Source organism: Adiantum capillus-veneris, chromosome 16 (assembly GCF_014529385.1).
Source record: "Adiantum capillus-veneris isolate H3 chromosome 16, ASM1452938v2, whole genome shotgun sequence".
Lineage (NCBI taxonomy): Eukaryota > Viridiplantae > Streptophyta > Polypodiopsida > Polypodiales > Pteridaceae > Adiantum > Adiantum capillus-veneris.
Window position 1 is genome coordinate 68,090,404 of NC_140946.1, and position 25,672 is coordinate 68,116,075.

At 46.7% G+C, this 25,672-nt stretch overlaps 1 protein-coding gene across 5 annotated transcripts in view; it reads left to right on the top strand.

Annotated features, from left to right (window-relative positions):
- Positions 1 to 3,075: 3,075 nt before the first annotated feature.
- The window catches only part of LOC147439220 (copper-transporting ATPase RAN1-like), a 135,965-nt gene continuing 113,368 nt past the window's right edge, over positions 3,076 to 25,672 (top strand). For 3 of the 5 annotated variants that reach the window (XM_086485087.1, XM_086485084.1, XM_086485086.1), the window contains exon 1: positions 3,076 to 3,561. In XM_086485087.1, the coding sequence (XP_086341213.1) occupies positions 3,091 to 3,561 (471 nt within the window). In that variant the 5' untranslated portion in view covers positions 3,076 to 3,090. The other 2 variants (XM_086485082.1, XM_086485083.1) reach the window with 2 other exon arrangements.

The following is a 25,672-nucleotide window of genomic DNA, read 5'->3' on the forward strand; positions in this document are numbered from 1 at the left end:
CTAGCTCTCACCATCTTCGAAGGTGTGTGAGGTCTTGGGTCTGAGACTGTGAGGGATTGATGTTGAGTTTAATAAGTATTTTGCGTAGTGCATGAAGTTTCCATCTTCATTGATCTAGCTAGTATTGAAGGAACACAAGAAATTGTATTGTAAAATGTCTCTCTTGATGGGAGAAACCATAATACAAAGCCTTTTGGAGGGGGGACCGGCTCCATGCAAATCCGGTCCTCAACTGTTGTCAATTGCTTAATTTCTCTCTCTTTTGAAGTATTGTTCATTGCTATGTAACTAGGTGTTATGCTTTTAGTTGCTTTCTCCACCCAAGCACTCTTGTTAATCTCATTAGGAATCTATTCTAATGAAATGCTCACTATGCTCATGCTATTTTCCGCTACACACAAGTTACTAGGCCATTAAATGCTACATATATCATAATGGCTACTCGATATGTTAGCAAGTGGGTTGAGCCAAATCTTTGCCAGATCACACAGCAAAATTAACAATAGTATTTATGTATGAGAATATCATTTGCAGATATGGATGTCCCATCAAGATAGTCCCAAATCAAGGTACACACTTCATGAATGAAACAATTCAGATATTGACTGAGCTATTTTCAGTTAAGCACTGCAAATTCACGCCATACTATCCTAGGTGCAATGGCTGTGCAGAAAGTAGTAACAAAACCATAAAGACAATTTTGACAAAGATAGTCCAGAAAGAGCCACATCAATGGGATGCAAAGCTTCAAGCAGCAGTATGGGCTAATAGAACTGGCACCTTCAGACTAGTTTATGGCACAAAGGTAGTGGTTCGGATGGTGTTTGCAATCCCAAGTCTCATACTAGTGGTGGAACATGGTATGGACTTTAACACGAATCTCAAGAAATGCTTAGATGAACTATTACACATGGATGAGATTAGTTAGTGTGCTATTCTAGAACAAGAAGTAGTTCAACAATGCAGGAAGCACTAGCATGAAAGCAAAATCAAGGTCAGGGAGTTCAGACAAGGGAACTTATTGTTATTGTACCAATTTAAGCTAGGCCCAAAGAAACCTAATCTAAAAAGTGCTTGGTTAGGACCTTATGAGGTTGATTTGGTCTTCTTAAATGGCATAGTACGACTAAAGGATCTATTAGGGTACTATTGACAGGGATCTACAATGGCGCTAAGATCAAACTGTATTATCCTAGGACAGAGGCAGTCCCAACAACACCACTCCTAGAGATCAATGTAGAGTCTGATGAAGATCCTCTAAATTTGTTTCAAATTGTCAAATATCAACCATGAAAATTTTGGAAATATTCCAAAATTCAAGGAAAGGAGGGAAGGAAATATAGACAGCAGGAATAGTCCCTAGACTGGAGTTTTGAATAGCGACTAAACTACTAATTATCGAGTCACATGGGCCTATGTGCTTCTTGGTTGCACACACTATAGAAGGAAAAACTACTCAGCACGTCAGGGTGCTCCATTTTGGAGCTAGTTGCATGTGATTTCGTGCAGGCGACCTTGACTCCTAGCTTGTGTGTACGCATTGTTTCATGCTCACCATGACAAACTGAGAGAGAGAGAGAGAGAGAGAGAGAGAGAGAGAGAGAGAGAGAGAGAGAGAGAGCATGGACATGCAAACTCATGAAAAAAAATCTCCATGACCCTCCCCCCCAAAATTGTGAGTTCTCTAATATCAATGAGAGGAGTACATGGGACCAAGCATGCTTTTCTCCACCTAAACGCTTTCCCTTATAGGCCTCCGCTATCATTTCTAGGAACTCCTAAACCATGCGTAGCTTGGCTCCCCCCCTTTGGTCCTACCCTTGTCCTTACAATTTTTTTAGAATAAACATTTAAGTTAACACTCTTAACCATACAACTTTGTATTTGTACTTAACTATAGCATGGAATTTTTTTCTTAGGCAATTTCAAATTAACGTTTTGCTCCTTAAAGGTCACTATTGTCCTCCGTTCCTTAATGCCAAGGGAGCTAGAACAAGACATTTCCCACACTATTGCTCAAATATTCTTGTAGTGTAAATTTCTTGGTAGAAAATTATTTTCTGTGTAGTTATATCAGTTATCAAATTTGATAAACATCATATATTTCCTGTCATTGCATCAAACCAAAAGAAAGTGTGGTGCTACATGTCACAAGCTAAGCTTTTAGATGTTGATATTTTTTTAGTCAATATTAACAATTGAATTTGATATGCGGTTGCAACATATCGCAATCAGGTATATTCTCTCTTGCCCAATTATTGACGACCTTTCTTTGGAGAGAGAGAGAGAGAGAGAGAGAGAGAGAGAGAGAGAGAGAGAGAGAGAGGTTTTCATGGTGGTGATATGCATCAAAATGGTGGAATAGGACGAGCAAACATTGCCAGATACTTTAGCAATAGCTGCAACTTCTATGGCATATGGTAGTGCTCATGGATCTATTGCTCATTGTTCTCTTAGTCATTTCCCTCGAGGGAATAAATAAAAAACATACATAAGGTCATCACAAAGGTTCTTTGCTTTACACGAGCATTACACTCTCCCTTTGTGACGAAAGGTAGCACAAACAAAACTTTTTAGGACAATAAATTGCTAGTTTAATGCTTGATAGCCCAAAAAGTTAATGCAACCAAGTGGTTAGGGTAATGCCCTTTGACATGCCAAAAATATTGGGTCATGATGGGTTTAGTTATCATAGCACATAAATTGACCATTTTTAAACCTGCATGAATATTTTCACATACATTAAAATATCAACAAATATCTTCTTTATATTTAGTTAGCAAAAGAACATACATCACTATAGCCTTGCCCTTGGGGCATGCCAAAAGACGTTCACAAACTTCAAAGATGTCGATCGTCGCTGACTATATAGAGATTTTCATGGCTATTTGAAATTGCCTCGGTGCATATGATGATCGAACCCCTTGGTGGCACCCATTCCATAGTAAGCAAATGCACTCGAGCTCAAAACGTTGCACCCTAGTGCATTCAACATTGCCAGCCCCCTCGCCAAGAGCCTGAGCCAAGTCATCTCGTTGCAGCGTGATATTTGGAGTTTTAACTAGATTTCAGTGATTAGGTTTTAGTGGGATGAAGGAAACAACACTCCATGACTTTACAAGTGATGCAAATGCAAGTTTTTTCTTCCATTTTACATGTATTACGGGTGAGGCTTTTCCTCCCATTGGGCGCTTATCTTCCTCGGCATCGTCGTTCACTTCTGAAAATAAAGCCTTCGTCTTGCAGCTCACCAAACATGCAAGAGCACTGGGAGTGTGTGGGACTGTATTTTATGAATGCAAATCTTCTAGGATTCAAAGAATCCGGGGAGGATGCTTTTCTCAATCGGACGGTCAAAGTTGTCTCTCACACGGGGATCAATTTGACGGCCTATATCACTTCTGTTGTTTGAGAGTCGAGGCTGTCATAGATGAAGGTGGCGAGTGTGCAGTCCACGCGACGTTTGCTTCCTACTACCACGAATTTGACAAACCAACAACCACCCAGCTGCGCTGCTGCGTACCTTTCTTTTCTTCGAACAGAAAATGGTACCATGCTGTCGTACGGCTCTTCCTCCTTTTCATTCAAACTCTCTTTCTGTGCTCACATTAGGGTCTCGAAGAGAATTTTCGGCCGTTTCCGGCAGAATCTGCACAAGTGGGCAATGCAATGTCCTTTCCACATTGCCAATCTCTCATCTTGAGGAGAAATTGAAGGCGCAGATTTGTGGGCGCGCCTCATATCATACACATCTGGTTCTCATTGCAGACATTTTCAAATGTAAACGTCGCTTCTGCTCACTCAATCTTCCCACAGATCAACCTTGCACTCTCTTTCTACATGCACATCCTCCATTCAATACAGAAACCCTTATATTTGAAGACATCGCTTGGCATTCTCCCATTAACGACCTTAGCTTCAGGAAAGTCTAACAATCCCTTCACGTCTGCGAAAGCAGTGCAAATTTTGCGCTATAAGCCTCAGACTCATACCTATAAAACTTCCAAACCCATGGAGCCTGATGTGGAGGCAGGGGTGGCTGATTTGGACTCAGAGGTGGAACCTTTGATTTGTCCTAGTAGCTTCGCTGGCGACAATGATGAAGAGTGCAGCGAAGGGGATGCCATGGATGTGAGCAGGACCAAAGTGGAGCTCAAAGTCTCAGGGATGACATGTGCTGCTTGTTCTAACTCTGTTGAGAAAGCCTTGCTAAGATTGGGTGGGGTTCTTTCTGCCAGCGTTTCCCTCCTCCAAAATAGGGCAATAATTGAATATGACTCAGGACAGGTCAAGGTATGAGTCTCTGACCTAGGATAGATAGAATTAATCTGTTTAGATGAAGAAAATGCTGTCCTTGGCACGTAGTTGAAGCAGTAACAATCCCTGTTTGTCTTCTTCGGCATGAAAAGGTTACTGCTCAAGCTTGGAGCGACTCTGAGCCTCTGGTTATTTCAATTTTCCTGCCAATCTGTTTTGGTCTGTGAGCCTCTGGTTATTTCATGCGCAAACTGCTTTGGGCTCTTGTTTTCGTGAACATGGTCGACTCTCAGATAAGGTGCCCCTTTTTTTTTTACCATAAAGGGGGGCGCTTGTGAATTAAATCAGAGGGGTGAAATTACATGATAGGCAAAATTACAAGATAGGCTCGGATACAAACCAGTGCATGCCCATATACATCAAAACTGGATGCCATGCTAACTTCAAATACAGACCACCTAGTTAGAGAGATAGCTTCATATACATCATATTGTTTAGTGTCTAGGGAGATCATTTAGAACTTTTTGGATGTGTTGGAGCAGCCTGATCCCATTGTTGTACTGCCTGTAGAGCTTTTCTCCTTCATTCCTGTATTCGTCAATCATCCTTTGGAGGTGAGTATACGACCCATCTAGCAGCACCTCTTGTTGCTTGTTTATATTTGAGCTGTTGTAGAATCCCATGCAGCCGGTTAGCACCTTGTAGTTAGCTTGGTAGAGGCGGCACTAGTCCAGCTTCAGTTGGTTAATCTGCAAGTTGACATTAGCAAACATAGTTCTCAGACATTTAGTCTGGTAAGAGTCGTCAAATAACCTGTTGTTCCTCTCCTTCCAAATGACCCATAAAAATTCACCCCTAATTCTGGTCCATACAATTGAAAAGATGGAGACTGAGTCTCCCAGCAGCAACTGCTTCCAATTTGGGCAAAAGCCCAGTGCAGAATAGAGCGGAGCCAGTATTTTTTGAATTTTAATACAATTCATAAACAGGTGGGGGATATCCTCCACTACCCTTTGGCAATTGACACACACGCCCGGCCCTATCCCTGCTTTCTGGATGCGACTACCTGTCCACACAGCTTTATGCAGGATTAACCAAATCAAAACTGAATGTTTAGCAGGTATTCCTCTTTTCCACACAGCTTTGAACTTAAAGTGCCATTGCTTCCTGTCGAAAGAAACATTCCAGCGAGCATTAAGTAGAGCATGCACAGGAGTAGGCAAAATGGGGGCAGGGACGGTGGGTGGGAGAACATACTCCCCTGCTGCCAGTAGATAGCCTTGGTTGAGGGAGTGTTACTGAGGGCCAACATCCATTCAGATGTTTTGGGGAAGCTAGACCTTCTTGTTTTGACTAGATTCAGTTCCCATGGTTGGAGGCGAGCCTTGTGGATAAGCTCTGTATCATTGAGCCACCTGCATTCGGTTTTGTGCCAGAGGTCTTGCCACTTAACAAGGCCTTTGCGGTGAACTCTCCTTGCAATTCTGAGTTGCTGTAGGTTGAGAGGGGGAATAGGGGGGAGAGACCACCATAAAGAATCCTGTCATCTGATAGGGAACTGTGCTTGGAGTCCCAGTTGATTTTGATGTGGCTTCTATACCGGTTCCATGCGTTCCACAGTGACTTGAGGAGATCCGATCCACTAGCACTCACTTCATTTGCCCCAAAGAAAATGGTGATCTTGAACTTGTGGAGGTTTCTGAACAGAAGCACCGCCCACTTTTCTTCCCATTGCTCAAGAGCTCTAATGACTAATTTGACAGCAAGCTTGTCAGCCCAGGCCGTGATGTTCGTAAGGCCTAGTCCTTCTTCCTTTTTCGGGAGGCAACATATGTTCCACTGAACCTTGGCCATTCCTTTCTTTAGGGGATCTCCTGACCATAGAAAATTTCGGTAGACGTTGATGATGCTCTTCAAGTGGGAGTCGGGGGGACGCTAGCAAGAAAGGAAGAAGACCACATAACTACACAGAAAATGCTTGATGACTAAAGAACGACCTGCTATGTTTGTTTGAAACCCCAGCCATTTGTTGAGCTTGGTTGAGAATCTCTCGAGGACCCATTGCCATCTCTGTCCAAGCGAAACTCTGAATCCAAACGGGATGCCTAGCAGTCTAAATATCACTCCATCTTGAAAAATCTTGCACCCTAGGTCGACAATCCATTTCGGGAGAGGAGAGAGAGAAGATCGAATACTTGTCTTGTTGTGATTGATACGAGAACCTGAGGCCTTGCAGAAGATGTCCAAGCATTCCCAGAATGAAGCTAGGGAATGGTCGTCGTTCTGGAGAAGACCATTGGCGTCGTCAGTGAATTGTGAGAGACATTGTTGATGGCCATTGGGTAATAAAATACCTTTGAGATTGCCACTGGCCATTTTGGCTTTGACTAACCAGTTAAGGGCATCTGCAGAGATAGCAAACAGGAGAGGGGCAAGGGGGCAACCCTGTCTTACTGAGCGGTGTAGAGGGAAGGGGTCGGAAAGTGAGTTGTTGAGGGCAACTCTGGCATGTGCATTCCCAAGGAGGGTGAGGACAAACCTTACCAATATGGGGCCAAATCCCATCATAACCAGACTCTGGATGATAAACGACCATTCCAGCCTGTCATAGGCTTTATCGAAGTCAACTTTGACGAATATGAAATCCTGTCCAGAAGCTTCAGCGTGTTCAATTCCCTCCCACATGGAGATAACTACTTCCATGATCCTTCTTCCTTTGAAAAACCCTTTCTGCTCAGCACTCAGTCACTCTGTCAAGGCCAGGGTAATTCTGCTAGCAATGGCTTTCGCAAACACTTTATAAGCGGTCGTTAACATAGTGAGGGACCTCCAATTGGCCAGTTGTTCCTTGGGGCCTTTTTTATGAAGGAACTTGATAATACCAGTGTTAATGCTAATTGGGAGAGCTAAGAATTTGACTACCTCCTCCCAGACCAACTTCAAGGTGCTATCATGTCTTTGAAGGCTTGGTAGAATTCTGTCGGCAGCCCATCTATCCTTGGAGTTTTCTTTATCTTAAGAGCATCGATAGCCCTCTTGATCTCCCGTGAGGTGAGATCAGAATCCAGTTGTTTGGCTATGTGGGGAGGGATAACCTGCTTCCTACTCTTTTGAATCACCTCTCTTGCTCCAATTTTGGCCTGGTTGGAGCTCTCTACCGGACTAAAAAGATTAGAGAAATGGGTGTGGACTAGTAGGATGTTCTCCTCCTAGGTGGAGGCCCGACCTGTTTCAGTAGATAGTAACAGAATCATGTCTCTTTGGTGTTTCTTTCTGAGGGCTTTGAACATGGCTTTGGTGGGCTTGTCTACCTGGCCTGCCCACCATTCCCTAAAGAAAGCCACTGTGCGAAGAAGGGTGAGGTCCTCCTCCATTTTTAAATGGTGCCGAAGAGTGCTGATTTTGTCTTGAACCTCAGGCTGCTCGTTGGAGGAGGCTTCTAAGACTATGAGTTCACTGTATACCTGGTCTTTCCTACGTTGCCTTATTTCAGTGACCCTCTTTCTGAATGAGGTTAGTATTTTTTGAGTGCTGGCTACAGCCTTGGACCAAGACTTAGCAAGCGAGTCTCCTTTTGAGAAAGCTTGAACCCATATGGCCTTGATATTGTCTTGAACTTCTTCTAGCTGAAAGAGGGAAGAGTGTGAAACCAATGATTTTTGATTTTGGAGTGCTCGTCATATAGAGTTATGACTAATGGGTAGTGGTCAGAGGCACAAGAGGTGAGCCTAGGCTTAGCCTTGACTCTATTATATACTTTGGCTACTCCCATACTTATATAACACCTGTCCAGCCTAGCTTTCCTTGCATTGTCTCCTTTGGAGTAATTCTGCCAGGAGAACTCTCCTGTGATGCCTATGTCCACCAGGTCTAGATGCGTTTGGAGGTCCTCCCAGTTCTTATGCTCAGCCCTTGAGATAGTGTTGCCCTTTTGAAGATATCGGTCCTCTTTGCTTTCCACCATGTTGAAGTCTCCAAAGAGGATGACCAGTCCTGTGAGGGATAGAAGTTGGTGCCAAAGGTCAGTTTTGTTTTTTTACAGAGCCTCCAGCATATACCGAGACCAGAGTGTAGTTGATGGGGGCATCAACTTTGACAGCCACCCCGAATTCTCCAGCACCTCCACGAGGTGTTCCAGTGATTGGGTGTTCCAAGAGCTGTTCCTCCAGAACCTCGAGCATGACCAAAAACGTGCCACCGGTGGTCCTTAGACACTGCTAGGAGTCTCTGAGAGAGTTCATCTCCGTTGGTCTTGATTTCTTGCAGAGAAATGACGTCTACTTCTACTAGGTAGTTGAGCACCCATGCTTTAATCTTCCTAGCTTGATGGGGTCCGAGAGCCCCTTTATATTACAAGAAAGTATCTTCATCTATTACTATGACGGTCTTTGCCTTTCTTAATCTGAGTCCGTGGAGAGGTCTGCGCCCCAGAGTTATGGGCACGTTTATTGTCCTTGTGAACCTCCATAGGGCTGGGGCCAATGTCCTTGCTTTTTGTCTGAGTTGGAGCGACGTTTTCCTTGTTGCCTTCAGCTGATGACGAAGCCTTGTTGAGGTCGATTAGCTTTTCTTGGTTGGCTTTGTTGACCTGCGACTCAAGACGGGACATAGTGTCGTCTTCCTCCTCTAAATCGGGACTAGTCGATTCTGCCACCTCGGAGTCCTCCCATTGAGGCAATGAGGCTAACAAAGAAAATCGGTTGGGGGTTCTAGCCCTGTTCTTATCCATGGCGTTTCTTTCCTAAGTAGTCTTGTCTGTTCTTGAGAAATGGGGAACTGAGCTAGTGGGAGGGCCTTGGGTTTAGGGGTCTGGGGGGACCTTTTGTTCTCTCTCTGGTTCTGATTTAGGGTTTTTAATAGGACAGTCTCTAACGAAATGCCCTTTAGCCCCACAGTTGAAACAGGCGTTAGGGAGATACTTGTAGACGAGGGGTTGCTCAAAAGTTAAGGTGCCCCTTTTTGGAACCTTGTAGTATTGGCTTCTATTAATGTGACGTGGCAGCCCAAATTAATTCGGTGTTTCCCTACGTTTCCAGGCGGCATACAATATTGGGAAGGCTCTGAAGCGCAGAAACGCAGTTTCTGTGCCTCAGATAGCCACTTCTTGCAACGTAGGTCAATAGAGTTCAAGAGAAGAATAGAGGTGGTCCCACAAAAATGCATGCACCAATGCTAGAATACTGCTCGGTTTCCCAAAATGTATGAGAATCCCCAGGTAACAACTTGCTGCATCTACGATTGTACATAACTTGTGCTCCTACAACAAGATGTATATCCACAGCTTGATCTACATGAGAGCGCAAATCTCTATGAAGCAAATTCTGCATAACTCTTCACTCTGGCATCGTGGCGCATTTGAGGCGCCTCGTACGTAATTTTTTGGGGGAGGTGGCCTAGATGGCTCTACTGACACTTGACCACGAGTCCATTGGGACACAATCATTTTGCCTAGAGAAGAGGGAGGATTGGGGATTATTGATCCGGAGATGCAGAACAAGGTATTGCTTGCCAAGCTTATAGTATGCGGATTGTTTCCAGTGGCGGAGCCTTGGAAACAGTTTCTACACCATGTTGTCACATACCTCTCCTTGTTTTGGATCTCCAGATATTGCTGGTGTTCGGCACCTGACCATCAGATTTATCTTCATAGATGCACCCTTTGGATATGTCCCATGTAACGAGATGGTAGTACGTACCAACAGAAAAGAATAGACTGGACAGACTTTAGGCACTTCAAACAATTGAACTAAAAAAGAGCAATTGAACTAAAAAAGAGAGAGAGAGAGAGAGAGAGAGAGAGAGAGAGAGAGAGAGAGAGAGAGAGAGAAATGAAATGAAATGATATATTAACGTCTTCAAAAGGCCAAAATGACCTATGAGACCATCAAATACAAAATGGTGAATCTAATACAATGTCTGAAGTACAAGTACAAAAGTACTGAATGTAGAAAATGAAAACTGAAAATGAAGTGTGAAATGTGAAATGTGAAATGTGAAAATGTAGAATAGGCCCTCAATGACAATCTGGGTGTCGTGCTAGAATGCCTCTGATCCTCTGCTGGAGTCTCCGTCGATGGAGTGTGCTCCTGTGTCTCGGTTGTGGTCGTCTTGATCTCCCGAGCTTAGTCGCCTTGTCAATGAGGGTGCCTTTGGTATGAATGCGGGTACAACCCTGTGCTGGTGGTTGGTCTCCTGGCTCCCTCGATCCAAAGAAGTCCGTGATCTATCTCTGTGACTGTCGTACTCCATGTCTCCTGAGCAGACTATCTCTATGTCGGTGTAGCTCAAGTAGATATAAGCCAAGGCATCTCTGATCCTGATACCTCATGACTCTATCTAGGGGTCCAAAACCCTCCCTGATTAAGCAATGAAAGCGCCCTCGTATCTCATAATACACAGTGCAGTGGCAGATGTAGTGTAGCTCTGTCTCAGGCTCTCTATCGCATAGTTGGCATATCCTAGACTCCTGTGGTATCCCTCTGAATCTACCCGTCTCAATCTCCAGCTGGTGTGAGGATGTGCGAATCTAACCAATAGCACATCGCAGACCATGAGACAAATGAGTGTCCATGTAGCTCGGACGAGTCACAAACCCATCTCCCGAAAGTTGGAGAAGATGCTCTTTGTAGAAAGCCATCTTTGTGCCCAACTCCTGCATCGGCTCTACCCATGTCCTCCTGGTGTCCAACTGTATAAGATCCTGACGAATGAGTCTAGTGATCTCCGTCCGTGTGACTGGTAGGGAGGGTGCATCCAAGGAATACTGTAAAGGAGGCAATCTATCCATGCTGAGACCATGCCTCTGAAACCATGAGGTCATCTGCGCATACCAACATGATGCGTCTCCCTGCATCGCTAACTGTCCAGAGGACTCAAGAGCCAATCTAGTATATCTGCCTCTATGTGTATCCCGTAGACTGTGCATAAAGGACACTGATCTGGTAAGAGCCTCAATCTCTATAGGAGGGGCGGCTACCTCCGCTCGAATAATCGCATGTGGTGCGGAGGCCTTGGCTCTAATCATCCGGGATATCATAAATACCGAGAGAGAGAGAGAGAGAGAGAGAGAGAGAGAGAGAGAGAGAGAGAGAGAGAGAGAGAGAGAGAGAGAGAGAGAGAGAGTGTGTTCACACGAGACACGGAGTGGCATAGTTCCACCTCCAGAGAGCACTGGCCCCAAACAATGGTGCCCCTTTCGGTATTTCTTTATATTGCTTTAACAATGTACAACTCCAGTGGCTTTGCTCTGCATATCTTGAGGGTAGAATGTTAGAGTGGGAGCCCACAAGTCTTATTTAAAGGCCCTTGGCCTACCAAAGGCAATTATATAAAAAGCATCATGTTCTAAAAGCATATGGTCCAAAAGGTATCGCCCAGAGCTGTCCTTACAGCGCTACCACGTCGCCATTAACCAACGCAAATCGCGAACCGTCTGTACAGCTGCCACATCATCATTCTTTTACGCAAATTTAGCTTGAGTGTGTATGTGTGTGTCTGATTGCGCTTTTAGTAACTTAGGCCCCTTAGGATGGGGTGTTGTAAGTTGGTTGGGGGTCAGGATTGAAAATCCTAACCCATTTCGTATTTGGGCCACTCGATAAGAACCTGTAAGTTGGCAAATCTTTCTTCTGCTGCTTCTGCTAGGGTTGGACGAGATCTACAGGTTTGCCTGCCTCTTGAAGCTTGCCATGTCAGCAACATACCCCCCACTTGAAAGAAAAGTAACCGTCCATGATTATATTTGCAAAACAACTCAAGTTAGAAAAAAAAAATTGCGAGGGTCATTGAGTTTTCTCATTCCATATTGGAGCCCTTGATATTCAGAGTTGTGGAATTTTCATCACATACCCAAGCAATCTCATTAGGAATTTTATGGTATTCCTAGTGGCTTCAAAAAAAATAAAAATCCCTACCTATATAGTGCAAAGACACTCTAAAGACAAGAAAACGTTAAAGGAAAAATCAGCAAAGAAAAACACAAATGTATAAATGTGCACTTCACCATCTCTTTATATGGACACAAAAAGTCTTTTGACTTTCCACTTTGATGGGTCTTTTCATTTTCTAAACTCACCCTTCATACACTTCAGATATTTTGAAAAGCTTTTATTTTTCGGAGACCTAATCATCCAATTAGGAATATATTTAGTGGTTGACACATCACAATGCAACACAGATGCTTACAGATGCATGTTACAGGACATAAAAACATGCAGTCGTTGGTGAACACTCCCCCCATAAATAATGGTTGACACATCACAATGCAACACAGATGCTTACAGATGCATGTTATAGGACATAAAAACATACAGTCGTCGGTGAACACTCCCCCCATAAATAACCAAGAAGGCCTTGGCTATGAGCTATTCAACGACTCCCTCATCACTCCTCCCGTAAATAACCTAAAAAGGTTTGAGCCATGAGATATAGAGGCCTTTTACAACCAAACGCTCCCAAGACCGCAGCCTGCATCACTTGGAGGTTCCAAGAGTACAAGTAAACGTTCCTGAGACCATAACCTGTAACATTTAAAGGACCCACCACTAAGATGAACACTCCTCTCAGGGAAGCATGAGCCAAAGATATTGAGACATTATTAAGCACCAATTTTCTCTTCAATATTCCTCTCGGGAAAGCCCAAGCCATGAATAAAGCTCAACTTTTCAATCACAATTTCCTCTTGAATACTTCTCCCAAGAAAGCCCGAGCCATGAGTATCCAAAAGTTTTTAAAAATATCGAAATGAGGATCAAAACCAGAATCAAGCAATGTCAGTCGGCACCAAGACAAGTTCAAAATAGAAAAATCCATTCCAAACAATATTCTCAAACAAAGTTCAAAGAGTATCTAAATACAAAGCAATTGTAAAATTCATTCAGGGTTTGTCTCGTACAATCAAACTTTAGGGATGATTGGCTTGTCTTTGTGCATCAAGGTGATGGTACTATTCCAGATTTAGATGGACGCATCATTCTTGTCGTGCCAAGGCATGCCCAAAAGAGCATAAAACTTTGAGTTTTCCATGTGGCTAACTCAGCTTCAAGTTCTCAAGAAAATTGGTCATACTCAACATCCATGCTTGAGGATGTCTGGATGGATAAAATTCTCGGTGGCTCTCGGGTCGAAGAAGATGAGTGCATTTATCTTTTGCGAGAAAAAGATCCTTCCATTAGTTTATAAAACTGCCCATAGAGCTACAAGCCACCTCTACAAAAGAGGGCTACATCAGAAACATGGGGAGACTCTCCCAGTGAGAAAACAAAGTATGCGCAATGAGGGCTAAATCACAAGATGGGAGGAGGAAATAGCCACATTGGTGGCCAGTAATGCCATCTAGGCACAACCTGGACCATGATGAAGAAAGGCCTTGGGCGCCAGAGTCGCAAGAAAGCCTCTTTGCGCTCCTGCGTGCGGCCAGAGCTGCCGTGAAGTCTCTCAAACTGACCTCTGAGTGTATGAACCAGCTCCAACCAAAAGTCAAGAACAGTCTCTGCCGATGGATTAGGGCGAGCCTCAAAGATGCGGAAGCAGCAGGTCCGCCAGATGAACCAGAGTGTCAGACCGCAGACGAGCTCCCAACCTATCACTGCACCACTCTAGGGGGGTAAGCTCTGTGGAAAGCTGGAGCGTAGGTGGACCCTCGTGGATCACTATCATTTTGCAGGTGGAAGCCAACTCGAGATGGAGCGCAGGGCCCGTGAGAGTGGACCAGGTTGCAGTCCCAAGTGTACTTTTGGGCTGTGGAAAGGGCTAGCATCAGCTGAAGAACTTGAAGCCAAACCTGTTGTGCCATGGGGTAGTCCCACAAACAATGACGCTGACTCCCCAAAGGATGGCCACAAGCTACACATGCTGTCAAGAAGCCGATGTGTACTAACCAACTCCCAACTGCTGTAGCTCTGTGTGCAACTAGCCACTGAAACATAGTAACTCTCCTCGGCTGTCTGCAGTCCACAACCGCTTCCAAAAACCTGACAAGAACTCGGTTGTGAGACCCTCCTTCTGCGAGTGAAGTGCTGCAGCTATACGAGCCTCTCTCCGTGCTGCTAGTATGTGACACCCCAAAAGCTGTGTACTGGAAAAAGGGAGTCCCTGGGTGATCTGTTGAAGAGAAAGGATTCCGCCAAAACCACTCTCTCGGGTCCCACTGGCCTCGTGCCAGAGGGCAGCTCTCCCAAGCCCAAAGCCGCCAGTGTCCTGTCTCAAGATCTGCTGGGCCAGGGTCTATGACACAAGTCCTCCCATAGATGCCCACAACTTAGATCCTCTGAAAACACCACTCTGCAACTTGTGGAGCCTCTATTGAGACTCTGTGAAGGCGACCCTCTACCTGAACCTCAAAGAACATGTGGGGTTGATTGCACAACCCGCACACATTGTATGTAAAACATTTGAGAGGAGAATGCATATGTACAGTATTTACATGAGAATTACAAGAAGAGACCATCAAGAAGCAGTGCCCATTGGCACATTTGCATCCATGCCAACAGTCAACAACGAAGAATCCACATGCATTCCTTGCGAAGAAGGGAGGTGCATATGCAATGGCCCAGATGTGGGACTAATCAAAGCATCTTTGTACGAGCAAACCACGTTATCCCAGGCTTCTTCTACCATAATGAGAAAAACTCTCTCACACAAGCACACCACCTCACCCTCGCACTCACATAGAACAACGAGGATATATACACCCGCAGAGAAGCTCACAAAGCTTAGAGCCACACACACAAAACTGTACAAAATCTGTTGAAGGCTGACTGCGCAGGGAGAGAAAATTATCATACACACACACACACACACACAAGACCAAAACGATACACTATACTGAGGAAAGTAGAAAAACCACCAGGCTGAACTAGGGGTCTCTGGCACTCACGCACACTCACACAGTCACTCCCACACACACACGCACCTCACAGCAAGACACCAGCCTAGGACGAGAAGAAAAGGTTCAATGCTGAAAGTCTGTGCAGGCTGTTGAAGGTGCTCGACAAGAAGACTGCTCCGAAGAGAGAGCAGAGGGCACAAAGGGCGCTCAACATGCAAAGCGGGCAGATCACTCAGAGCAGAGGGGCACGCTAGATGCCCAGTTCACATAACACGCAGGTCCTCCCTCACACACACACACACACACACTTTTTTTTATTATAGTAATGTCAGATTGAATTACCAATGGGAAACCCCGAAACGAGGAAAACCCATAGAAAGTATTACAAACAGTAAATCAGAAACAGTCAAAGTAAAGGTTGAAATGACTAACGGGGAGCTCGTCCAAGTCATAGGCAACTTGAAGAGACTGTCTAAGAGATATCTTGAAGAAGGAAACATATTCTGCTTGAATCTGTTGAAACATAAGGGAATTCGTGCTCTCCACACTGTTCAAAGCACCCAGAATCTAACCCAACCGAAAAAGTATGCATACGGCCGTAACAATGGTAGAAGCACTTCAAAAATAAATAAAAATTTACCAAAATGTATTCTAGGGAAATGCGAGTGAAGAGCTGTAGAGATGCAATCCACAAACTGTTGTGTTTGAGAACATGACCACAGTAAATGTGGAATATTCTCAATGCCTCCACCACAACGAACGCAATCACAAAGAGGCCAATCTTCTAGAACGCAGAAATTTTCCAGTCAGGAGAACCCCTACGATACATTTCCACATAAAGAATCACTCCTTGAGAGGTAGTTTAGCATGCCACACTTTCATAACTTTACTCCACCACCAAGTAACACTCTTACTCATATTCCATACCTTGTTACAGTGTTCTTGGATCCAAGAAGATGACTGCAAGTGATAGTACACTCACACACACACACACACACACACACACACACACACACACACACGTACATGTGTATATATACGATTTTGATCTTTTCTAAAAGTTTGAAATGTTTGGAGTTTGAAACACATTTCAAACTCGACCATAATTGGGTTTAAAAAGGCCAGTATTCTTTCGCAATGGTCATTGATTTAAGATTCATTCCAACGTTGTATGTATCAATGATATGAAAATGCTTGTAAGTGCTTCAACTTATCAATGGTCAATTCAAAGTTAAATGGTACAAAATGAAAAACTAGTGCCACATTTGATCCGGCCTAGGAGTTCAAATCAATCTCATTTTGTACCTTCAAAATTGTCTCTGTCTGCTGATGTTTGAGTGGCATTTTAAAAATGTGTATATGTATGTGAATGTGCACACACACATACACACACTTTTTCTATAGTAATGTTAGATTGAATTACTAATGAGAAAACCTCGAAACGAGGAAAACCCATAGAATTCATTACATGTGGGAAATCAGAAACAGTCAAAGTAGAGCTCATCCAAGTCATGGGCAAAATTAAGGGATTGATGAAGAGAGGTTTTGAAGAGGAGCACATAATCCATGTGTACCTACTGAAACATGGGTAGAGTACGAGCTCTTGAAGCTTTTCAGAGCATCCATAAACGAACCCAAGTGAAAAAAGTACGCATACAGACGAAGCACTGACACCACAGCAAATGTGGGATAGTCTCAATCCTTGCAGTGCAACGAATGCACCTTGAAGAAGAAACTCTTCGGGTATGAAGAAAATTGCCAGTCGGGAGAACTCCAACGAGATATCTCCACATGAACAATCGCTCTTTCAGGGGAATTTTAGCATGCCAAACGGTCATGACCTTATTGTGTCACCAAGGAGTACCTTTATTCATATTCCATACCATATTGAAGTGATTTGCTATCCAAGAGGATGATTGCAAATGGAAATTATGCATACCAAGACCAAAAGTAGTAGTCGCCTGCCGAAATAAAAGCACACTTCCATTAGCGTCACCCACATCGGATATCGAAGTAACGTCTTTCTAGGAGAGAAATTGTGCCTACGTGGGCAACCGTTGAACTAAGGTCCGATAAAAAACCATGCTCCAATGTATACTTTCTAGACTGAGCGAATTGCCACTATCCCCATCCCAACCAGGCCAGGATAAATGCTAAGTGACTTGCTTCCAATCGGCTAAGACTGGATGCAATGGGGCAACTCAGAATTCAAGTTTTCCAAAAACCACATCCCAGTATGAAGGTTGCCGATGACTAAAAGCGGGTGTATAACAACCGCATGAGAGCATAAATAAGCAAACATTAGCGTCCAGGGTTGCTTTTGCTCCACTGAAACTAACAACGTGACCTTCCCAGCAAGAACATAAGAGCCTAAATGTAAAATATTCAAGCCACCACAAGGTTTTGGAGTACTTATTTTGTGTAACGGGAAGGGCACCACATGCCAATGGAAAAGAACAAACTGAACAACTTTAAATAACAACTGAATTGAAAGAGATGCACGACACACGAGACGAGGAGTGGCGGAGTTCCACCCTGAGAGAGCACTGGCCCCAAACCATGGTGCCCCTTTCGATATTTCTTCATATATATATTTTTTTTTGGCAAGAAAAGAGATCCTTCCATTGGCTAATGATAACTGGCCGAAGGCTACAAACCATCTCTATGAGAGAGGGCTACAACAGAAAAATGGGGAGACTCTCCGAGTGAGAAAAAAATATGTACAGTGAGGGTCAGACCACGACATGGGAGGAGAAAAAAGCCACACTGGTGGCCGGTAGTTCCATCTAGGCGCACCCTGAACCATTGTGAAGAAAGGCCCTGGGCGACAGTTGCAAGAAAGCCTCTCGGTGCTCTTGCATGAGGTTGGAGCTGCCTTGAAGTCTCTCAAACTGACTCCTGAGTGTGTGTATCAGCTGCAGCCAAACGTCCTGAACAGTCTCTGCCGGTGGAACTGGCCAAGCCTCGAAGATGCAAAAGCAGCGGACCCGCCAAATGAACCAGATGTGTCAGGTCGCAGATGAGCTCCCAACACCACTCTCTGTCACTGCACTACTCTTTGGGGATGATCTCTGTGGCAAGCTGTAGTGTAGGTCGACCCTCCTGGATCACTATCATTCTGCTGGTGTAAGCTAGCTCAAAGTGGATTGTTGAGCCAGTGAGAGTGGACCAAGATGCAGCACCCCAGGTGTACTGTCGGGATGCAGAGAGGGTTGGCATCAGCTGGAGAACCCGAAGCCAAACGTGTTGTGCCATGGGGCAGTCCCACAACAATGTCGTTGACTCTCCAAAGGATGACCACAGGCTGCGCATGCCGTCGAGAAGTTGCTGTGTACCAACCAACTCCCAATTGCTGTAGCCATGTGCGCTACCAACGACTAAAATGTAGTAACTCTCCTCGGCTGCCCAAACGAGCTGTGTACTCGAAAAAGGGGGTCCCTGGATGATGGGCTGAAGAGAAAGGATCCGGCCAGAACCACTCTCCTGGGTCCCACTGCACTCATACCAGAGGGAGGCTCTTCCAAGCCCAAAGCCGCCAGTGTTTGGACTCAAGATCTGCAGGGTCAGGATCGATGACACAAGCCCTCCCACAAATGCCCACAACTCTAATCCTCTGAAAACAACGCATGGCGCCTCTACTGAGACTCTGTGAAGCCGGCCCTCCCCCTGATTCTCGAAAAACATGGGGGGCATTGGCTCCGAGCAAGCCCTTACGACAATGAGGACCTCCAAGCGCGCAAGGGCCCCCATTTATCTGGAGCTGCGGCCTCTAAAGGGGTGTGCCACTCAGCTGGGATAGCCTCTATAATATCCTGACACAAGCTCTACACCCCCCTCATGGCTCGTCGCTGGATGCTCTGAACCTCCTCAGGAAGGTCTAAATAGTAAAAACTGTAGCCAGTCACCGAAAGTGCAGGCTGGACCCTCTGCCATGGGACCCCAAGAAACATGAGGCCTGTTGCCCACCAAGTGGCCTCTCTGTGTGCTAACCATGGGGTTCCAAACAAGAGGATTTCTCAAGCGCTCCTCCATGCAAGTGGGTTAGTGCTGCTCTAGGCCACTCCTTAGCTGCTTCCAGGACCTAAGAAGACTCGTGGCAAAGCGTTCCTTCCAACTTCTGCTCAAGCCGACCCGGCGCATCTCTATAAAAATCCACCTAATGGATGGGCTCTAAGGGCCGCCCGTATGAGGAACTCAGGCACGAACCCGATGTAGCAACAACTCCTTCTAGGGATCCTTTCCTGGAAGAGGTCGTCGCCGGTCGGACCACCAGCTTCCCAAGAGGGCTCTGTTCTGCCGTGCTGGGTCGATGATCCCTAGCCCTCTCTGAGAACATGGTAAGGTGATGACCTGCCAAGACACTTTGGCCCTGGCTGACTGATGTCGTGCCTTGACCACAAAAAATTCCTGATCAGCCTCTCCAGCTGGCTGATACAGAATTTGAGAAGATCCAACGGGACGTGATATACCACATAGTAGCCAACAGCACCCGAGTCGCGACTACCACTATACCAGCCAAAGAGAGCCGTGCAAAACTCCAATGTAGCAGCTTCCTCCTAATGGATAGGAGGGGGGAGGCAGTCTATTGCTCTGGAGACAAATCCAGGCCAACCTGACAGCCCAGATATTTTACAGAAGTTCCTGGAGGGAACCACCTGAAGCCCTCGCCTGGCAACCAATCAGGCGTAGGAGCACTGCCAACCCAGAAAGCCACAGTCTTTCTCCGGTTGATCAATGCCCTTGATGCATAGCAAAACACCTCAAGAGCCTGCTCACACGTGTGCAGATTGGCCTCATGGCCCTCCAAGCACATGCTTGAGTCGTCAGCAGACTCAACGTCAAGCAGCTTGTCTCCCCTAATAGGGAGCTCTAGACCAAGCAAACCAACCTCCTGTGAAGGTAAAAATCTGCTCGCCTCCTTAGCATAGAAGAGAAAGAGGAAAGGGAGCAACCCTGTCTAACCGAACACGTGAGCATGAAACGTTCCCCTCTTCCCCTAGAGCCGACACCCCTATGATCCAAGCGTTTGAAAAGCCCATCCTGCGTAGAGTGCCCTCCAAGAAATCCGAGTCAACTCTGTCGTAAGCCTTCTCAAAGTCGAGAAGGAGTATCACAAGATCCTCTCCTCGGAGACGTGCGAGGGTCGACGCCTCCCATAAGGTAAAGAATGTTGTCAAGAATACAGCGCTCCTTGACAAAACTTATCTGAGTCTCATGTATAATGCTCTCAAGTAGTGGATGAATTCTCAAACTCAGAGCTTTTGCTAAGATTTTGTAGGCTGAGTTGCAAATAGTGATGGGTTGCCACCGTTGAATCTCATCCAAGGAACCCCCCTCCTTGGGAATAAGGTAAATCAGATGCTCAATTAAGCTTCCAACATCTCTCCAGTGTGCAAAATGTGCCGGTGGCGCTACATGGATTTGAACCAATCAGCTCCCAGTACTCCAAGAAAAAGCTGGGTGTCAAACAATCCTCCCCTAGGCAGCTACCTTGGGGAAGTTCCCTGAGGGCCTCATGAAGCTCCTCTAGCTGGAGAGGCATCTCTAGTCTCTAACGCATTCAATAATAACTAGGCAAGGCATATGTGCCCAAACCTGCTCTCTACATGCTCCCTGACGCTCCGACTTAGGCTCAGCTGTTGAAAGAAACTCATGGTAAGTGTTAGTAGCAATCACACGCATATCCTCGGGCTCATGAAGCAACTGACCCATCAAGTCTCCTCAACTGGCTAACACTGGTGAGCGCATGGCGGGGCCCCAGAGTCTCAAAGAACTCACCGATAACTCTGTTGCCCACTTGGGTCCACTGAGATGCCTGTCGGTGAAAGGCAAACTAGTGGTGCCACTCCTCATTGGTAATCAGCTCCCGTTGAGCCTGCTACATCTACCTCTCTAACCAAGGACTTTCAGGGTGGCGCTCCTGCATCCGCTGTAGGGAATCAATGCCTCTTTTGAGCTGCTTCTCCTCCTCCTTGGCTGCAGCCAAGCAAGCTGCAGACTCCTCAAGGAAGAAGCGGCTCAGCTGAGGTAGTGGGACCTCGTCATGCGCACACCAGTGTCAGCCACTTGAGGAGACCTGATGGGTCAATTGATTCAAAGCTAGAGGATATGCGTGCAGTTGCTACTGACTTTTACCACGACTTGCTGTCAGCAAAGCCTCAGTCAGAGCGTCAGGATGCATGCAGAGAGCAGGTTCGGGCACAGATGCCTTGTCTTGTGACTGAGGAGATGCGCCAGAGGCTTGAGCTGCCTCTCCAGCTAGAGGAGCTCCATGCGGCCCTCAGAGCACTTCCGTGTGGTAGTTGTCCCGGTGAGGATGGTTTGACTCCGAGTTTTTTCCTGGAGTACTGGGACTTGCTGAGCTCAGACCTTTGCAGTGCTTTTAAGTACATCTTGCTTGCACACAGGAGAGATGCCCAATAGCATGAGTGAGGGCTTAATCTACCTCATTCCCAAGGAGGGTGGCTCCTTGGATGAGATTCGGCAATGGCGGCCATCACCATCCTCAACTCAGCCTACAAAATTCTAGCCAAGGCTCTGAGTTTGAGGATTCAGCCACTTCTAGAGAGCATTATTCATGGAATCCAGACAGGTTTTGTCAAGGAGCGCAGTATCCTTGACAACATCTTCACTTTTTGGGAGGCGTCTGCCCTCTCACGCCTCCGAGGTGAGGATCTGGTGATACTTCTTCTCGATGTTGAGAAGGCCTACAACAGAGTTGATTGGGACTTCTTGGAGGGTACTCTACGTAGGATGGGCTTCTCAGATGCTTGGATCAGAGGTGTGTCAGCTCTCTACAGACGTGCAAACAGTCAAGTGCTTTTGGCAGGAGGTAGAGGAGACCGTTCATGCTTATACGCTCGGTCAGACAAGGTTGCTCTCTATCCCCCTTCCTCTTTTGTAGATTCTTGGTTTCATAGCAGGTTGGTCTACGTGGCTTAGCTCCCTATTAGGGGCGATGAGCTACGGGATGTTGAGTTTGCAGACGACTCGGCTTTGTACTTGGAGGGCCAGGAGGCCAACTTGCACAGGTGTGAGCAGACTCTTGAGACTTTTTGTTGTGCATCAGGCGCACTGATCTACTGGAGGAAGACAATGGCTTTCTGGGTTGGCAGTGCTCCTACGCCTGATTGGGTGCCAGGTGAGGGTTTTAGATGGATTCTCCCAAGGACTGCAGTTCGCTACTTGGGTTGTCAGGTTGGCTTGGACTTGTCTCTTGAGCAGCAGATCGCTTCGTAGTCCTAACTGAGGGAAACTTCTTGACGCCAAGTCTTGGCACTTTCACCTCTCTGTGGTGTGGGAGAAAGCAAGGTTCCTACAGGTGATGTAGTGCAGTCCCGTCGCGTTTGCGTCTTGTTTTCGAGTGTGTGGAGGAGTGAATGAGAGCTTTCTCTCTTCAGTTTTGCACTTGGGAGAGTCTATGGAGGTTATGAGGTTTCCATGGATGTGTGTGTGCGAGGAACTGAGGGAAGAAGGTGCGGCTTTCTGCAAGACTATGTGACCCTGTATCGGTGCCATTAGCGTTGGCGCTACTCCAAAGAGTCCAACAGAGTGGAGTTTGGTGAAGGCTTTGCAATGGTTTGAGAGAGGCCTTCTGTGGCTGGAGTTTTTGAGTTTTTGATGGTTTTTCTTGTATATTTTGGTCACCATCAAGTGTGATTTCAAGTGTTGATCAACTCGACTCACCATGTAGTGTCTGCGGGCAGGCAAGGGCTTGTAGGTCGAGGCGTTGGAGTTTGAATTGAGCTTGTGGATAGTATTTTTATTGAGGTCTTGAGTGGTGGGGTGTGTGGGTTGGAATTTAAGTAAATTCCTTGTGTGGTGTTGAGTTGTCTGGGTGTGCGCACGGCGTCTTTTGCTCCATGAACGTGTGACCACTCATCAGTGGGGCCTACTCAAATGCACTATTCAGGCTATCTTTCAAAGAGGAAAACAATTTTCAAATGCAAAAATAAGCGTTATTACAAAAAGGATACAAGATCTTTGTTTACTGAGTTGTGACACTCGCAAACTTGTATGCAACTCTGCCTCCGTGATCACAACTATCTTCCAAATCTGGTGGTTGCTGTACAATAATATTGAAGCAACATGCGATAAAAAAAGATTACGTACTTGTCCAACTTCTTGTGGTGGGGCGTTGAAGATCTTCCCAAAGTGAGCAACTAGAGCCTCTGCTAACTATTGTAGGGAATTTGTCCACTCGTTGGAGGGAAGTTTGACTCGTTTTATGAAATGAGATCAACGAGGATGATGCAAATGTTTGAAAAACCGTTTGGAGGCACAACCTTTATCAACATCCACCATCTCTGGATCATTGAAAGCAAGAGTTGGCCATAGTTCACACCGAACAAGCAATAGCACTCTTGAATAACTAGCGTTGCCTACATAAGCTATCCAATATCCTGCAAAGTAAGATGTCTGACTGGTGAAATGATGCTAATTATGCTCTTGAAGCACTACCACATCTGCCTTACATGTATGTATATAGTTCCAGGTTAGCCTCCACTTGTCATGATTGCATAATCCACGCACGCTATAAGAAATGCATCTCAAAGAACTATGCTTACTATGAGGTATGAACAAAAAACAAAGGAGCAAGAGAATTAAGTGTTGGTGCCCATCGGCACATCCTCATCTTATGAAGAAGCAACTGTAGGTACGTCATGACAAGTAGCGTGAAGGGCAGCCGACAAGGAAACCGGTTCACTTGTAACCGCTTCCTCGTATGAATGCACCACCTTGTCCCATGCCTCCGCCGAAGACGTATTGTCATTATAGGGAAGCTTCGTTTGGGATGTTGTCTTCAGCGGGGGCACATAATTACGAGAAGAAGCTGGAGTTCGAACCTTAACCATATTTTTGGGTACTTCCAAGCATCCTTAGCTGTGTCCTTGTCTTTGCCTTTGCCCATTTCTTTTTCTTTTTCTTGTGCACATCAGGAATTGGTTTTTGAAAATGCTCTTCCCAAAGCCTCGACATCATTGATACCGACAAGGAAGTTGGTCGACCTCGCGCTCGCTGCTATTGCCCCCCTCGCCCCCCCCCCCCCCCCCCCCCCCCCCCCCCCCCCCCCAAGTGCTGCTCGCTGTCCACCCTCCCGCTGCCTCCTACCCGCCCTGTCCGCCCGCCCGCACTGACTGCCCGCCCTGTCGCCCCCGCCATTCCCACGCGCTGTTGCCACGCCATCGCTTTAGCCCCCCCCGCCCATTGCCCGCTATGTTTTTTTCTTCGCCCAGTGAGCTTCTTGCAATTTGGCCCTCCAGCACTGCGTCAGTCATTGGGGCAGTGTTTTGTGCGCCTCATTGCAGCATCTTCCCGTCGCCTTCTTCTTACGCCATAGCAGTAGACACAGATGGAGGCTCCAGCTTCGCCATAGAGGGACTCGTCAGAAGCCCCCTCGCCCGACCCCGTTGAGCCCACCATTCGACTTGCTCTCTTGCCGACAGAGCAAGCGAGCCTTGCCGCAGAGGTAGAGCGATTGCAGGCGACTTCGGTCATCTGCAAGATTCTCGGCACCCGACCTAGCAGAGGAAAGCTGCGAGACCTTCTCTAGGCCCGCCTTCTCGCAGAGGTGGGCAAGATCTTGGATGTCCAGATTCTCGGACGGGGTTACTATCAGATCGAGTTTGAGACCTCTGAGATGGCGTCCAAGGTCATAGCTATGAGTCCACTGGCGATCCGAGCATCACGTGCCCACTTTCTACAGTGGAGACATGGTTTTGACCCGGCTTCGGATGTTCTAGTAGAGGAGGCAGACATCCCCATCTCAGTCTGCTTTCTGGGTTTATGGAGGGAGTACTTACCACTTCTTTCCAGGATTGGCTCTGCCATTGGGACTGTCCTGGAGACACCTCGTACGACAGCATCAATAGCTGCCAAGGCGGCAGGCATCCCCTCAGTTCGAGTTTTGGTCAGAGATACCCACACGCTCCCGAAGGTTATCCTTCTGCCTCGGGTGAGTGGGGGTTGGTTTAGACAGAGCGTGGAGTACTCGGGCCTCCCGAACCAGTGCTTCATTTGCCGACAGATGGGCCATCTAGCGAAGGCCATTCCACGAAGGAGGCCGCGACCTGCACCACAGCCTCAACCCCAGCCTGCCAGGGCTGGCCCGCAGCCACAGCCAGCGGCACAGCGCACAGATGCAAAGCCACCCTCCGAGCTTGGGGCTCCAGCGGAGAAGGGGTGGCAGCAGGCCCGTGGCCGACGACGCCAGAGGCCACAGCGTCAGCCTGGCACTCAGAGTGGCCCTCAGGTGCCTACTCAGCAGCAGTGGGTTCCCACCGAGAACCGCTTTGGTCCTCTTGAGCAGGAGGAGATCCCTGCGCCAGCCCCCACCTCCGCTTCACCCTCGACAACTGCTCCCCCCACAGAGTTCCCCCCCTCTTCCTCATCCTCCCCGCCTTCTGCTCCCGTCGCCTCTCCACCTCGCCCCTCTACCTCTGTCGCCCCATCCCGCCCCTCTTCTCCTCCGCTTCCCCCAGCTCCTTCTCCCCCCCCCCCCCCCCCCCCCCCCCCCCCCCCCTCCTACTCCAGTTTCACAGTCGGCTCAGGAGACTGGTCCCTCTCCGGCGGCTAGGAGATCTCTTG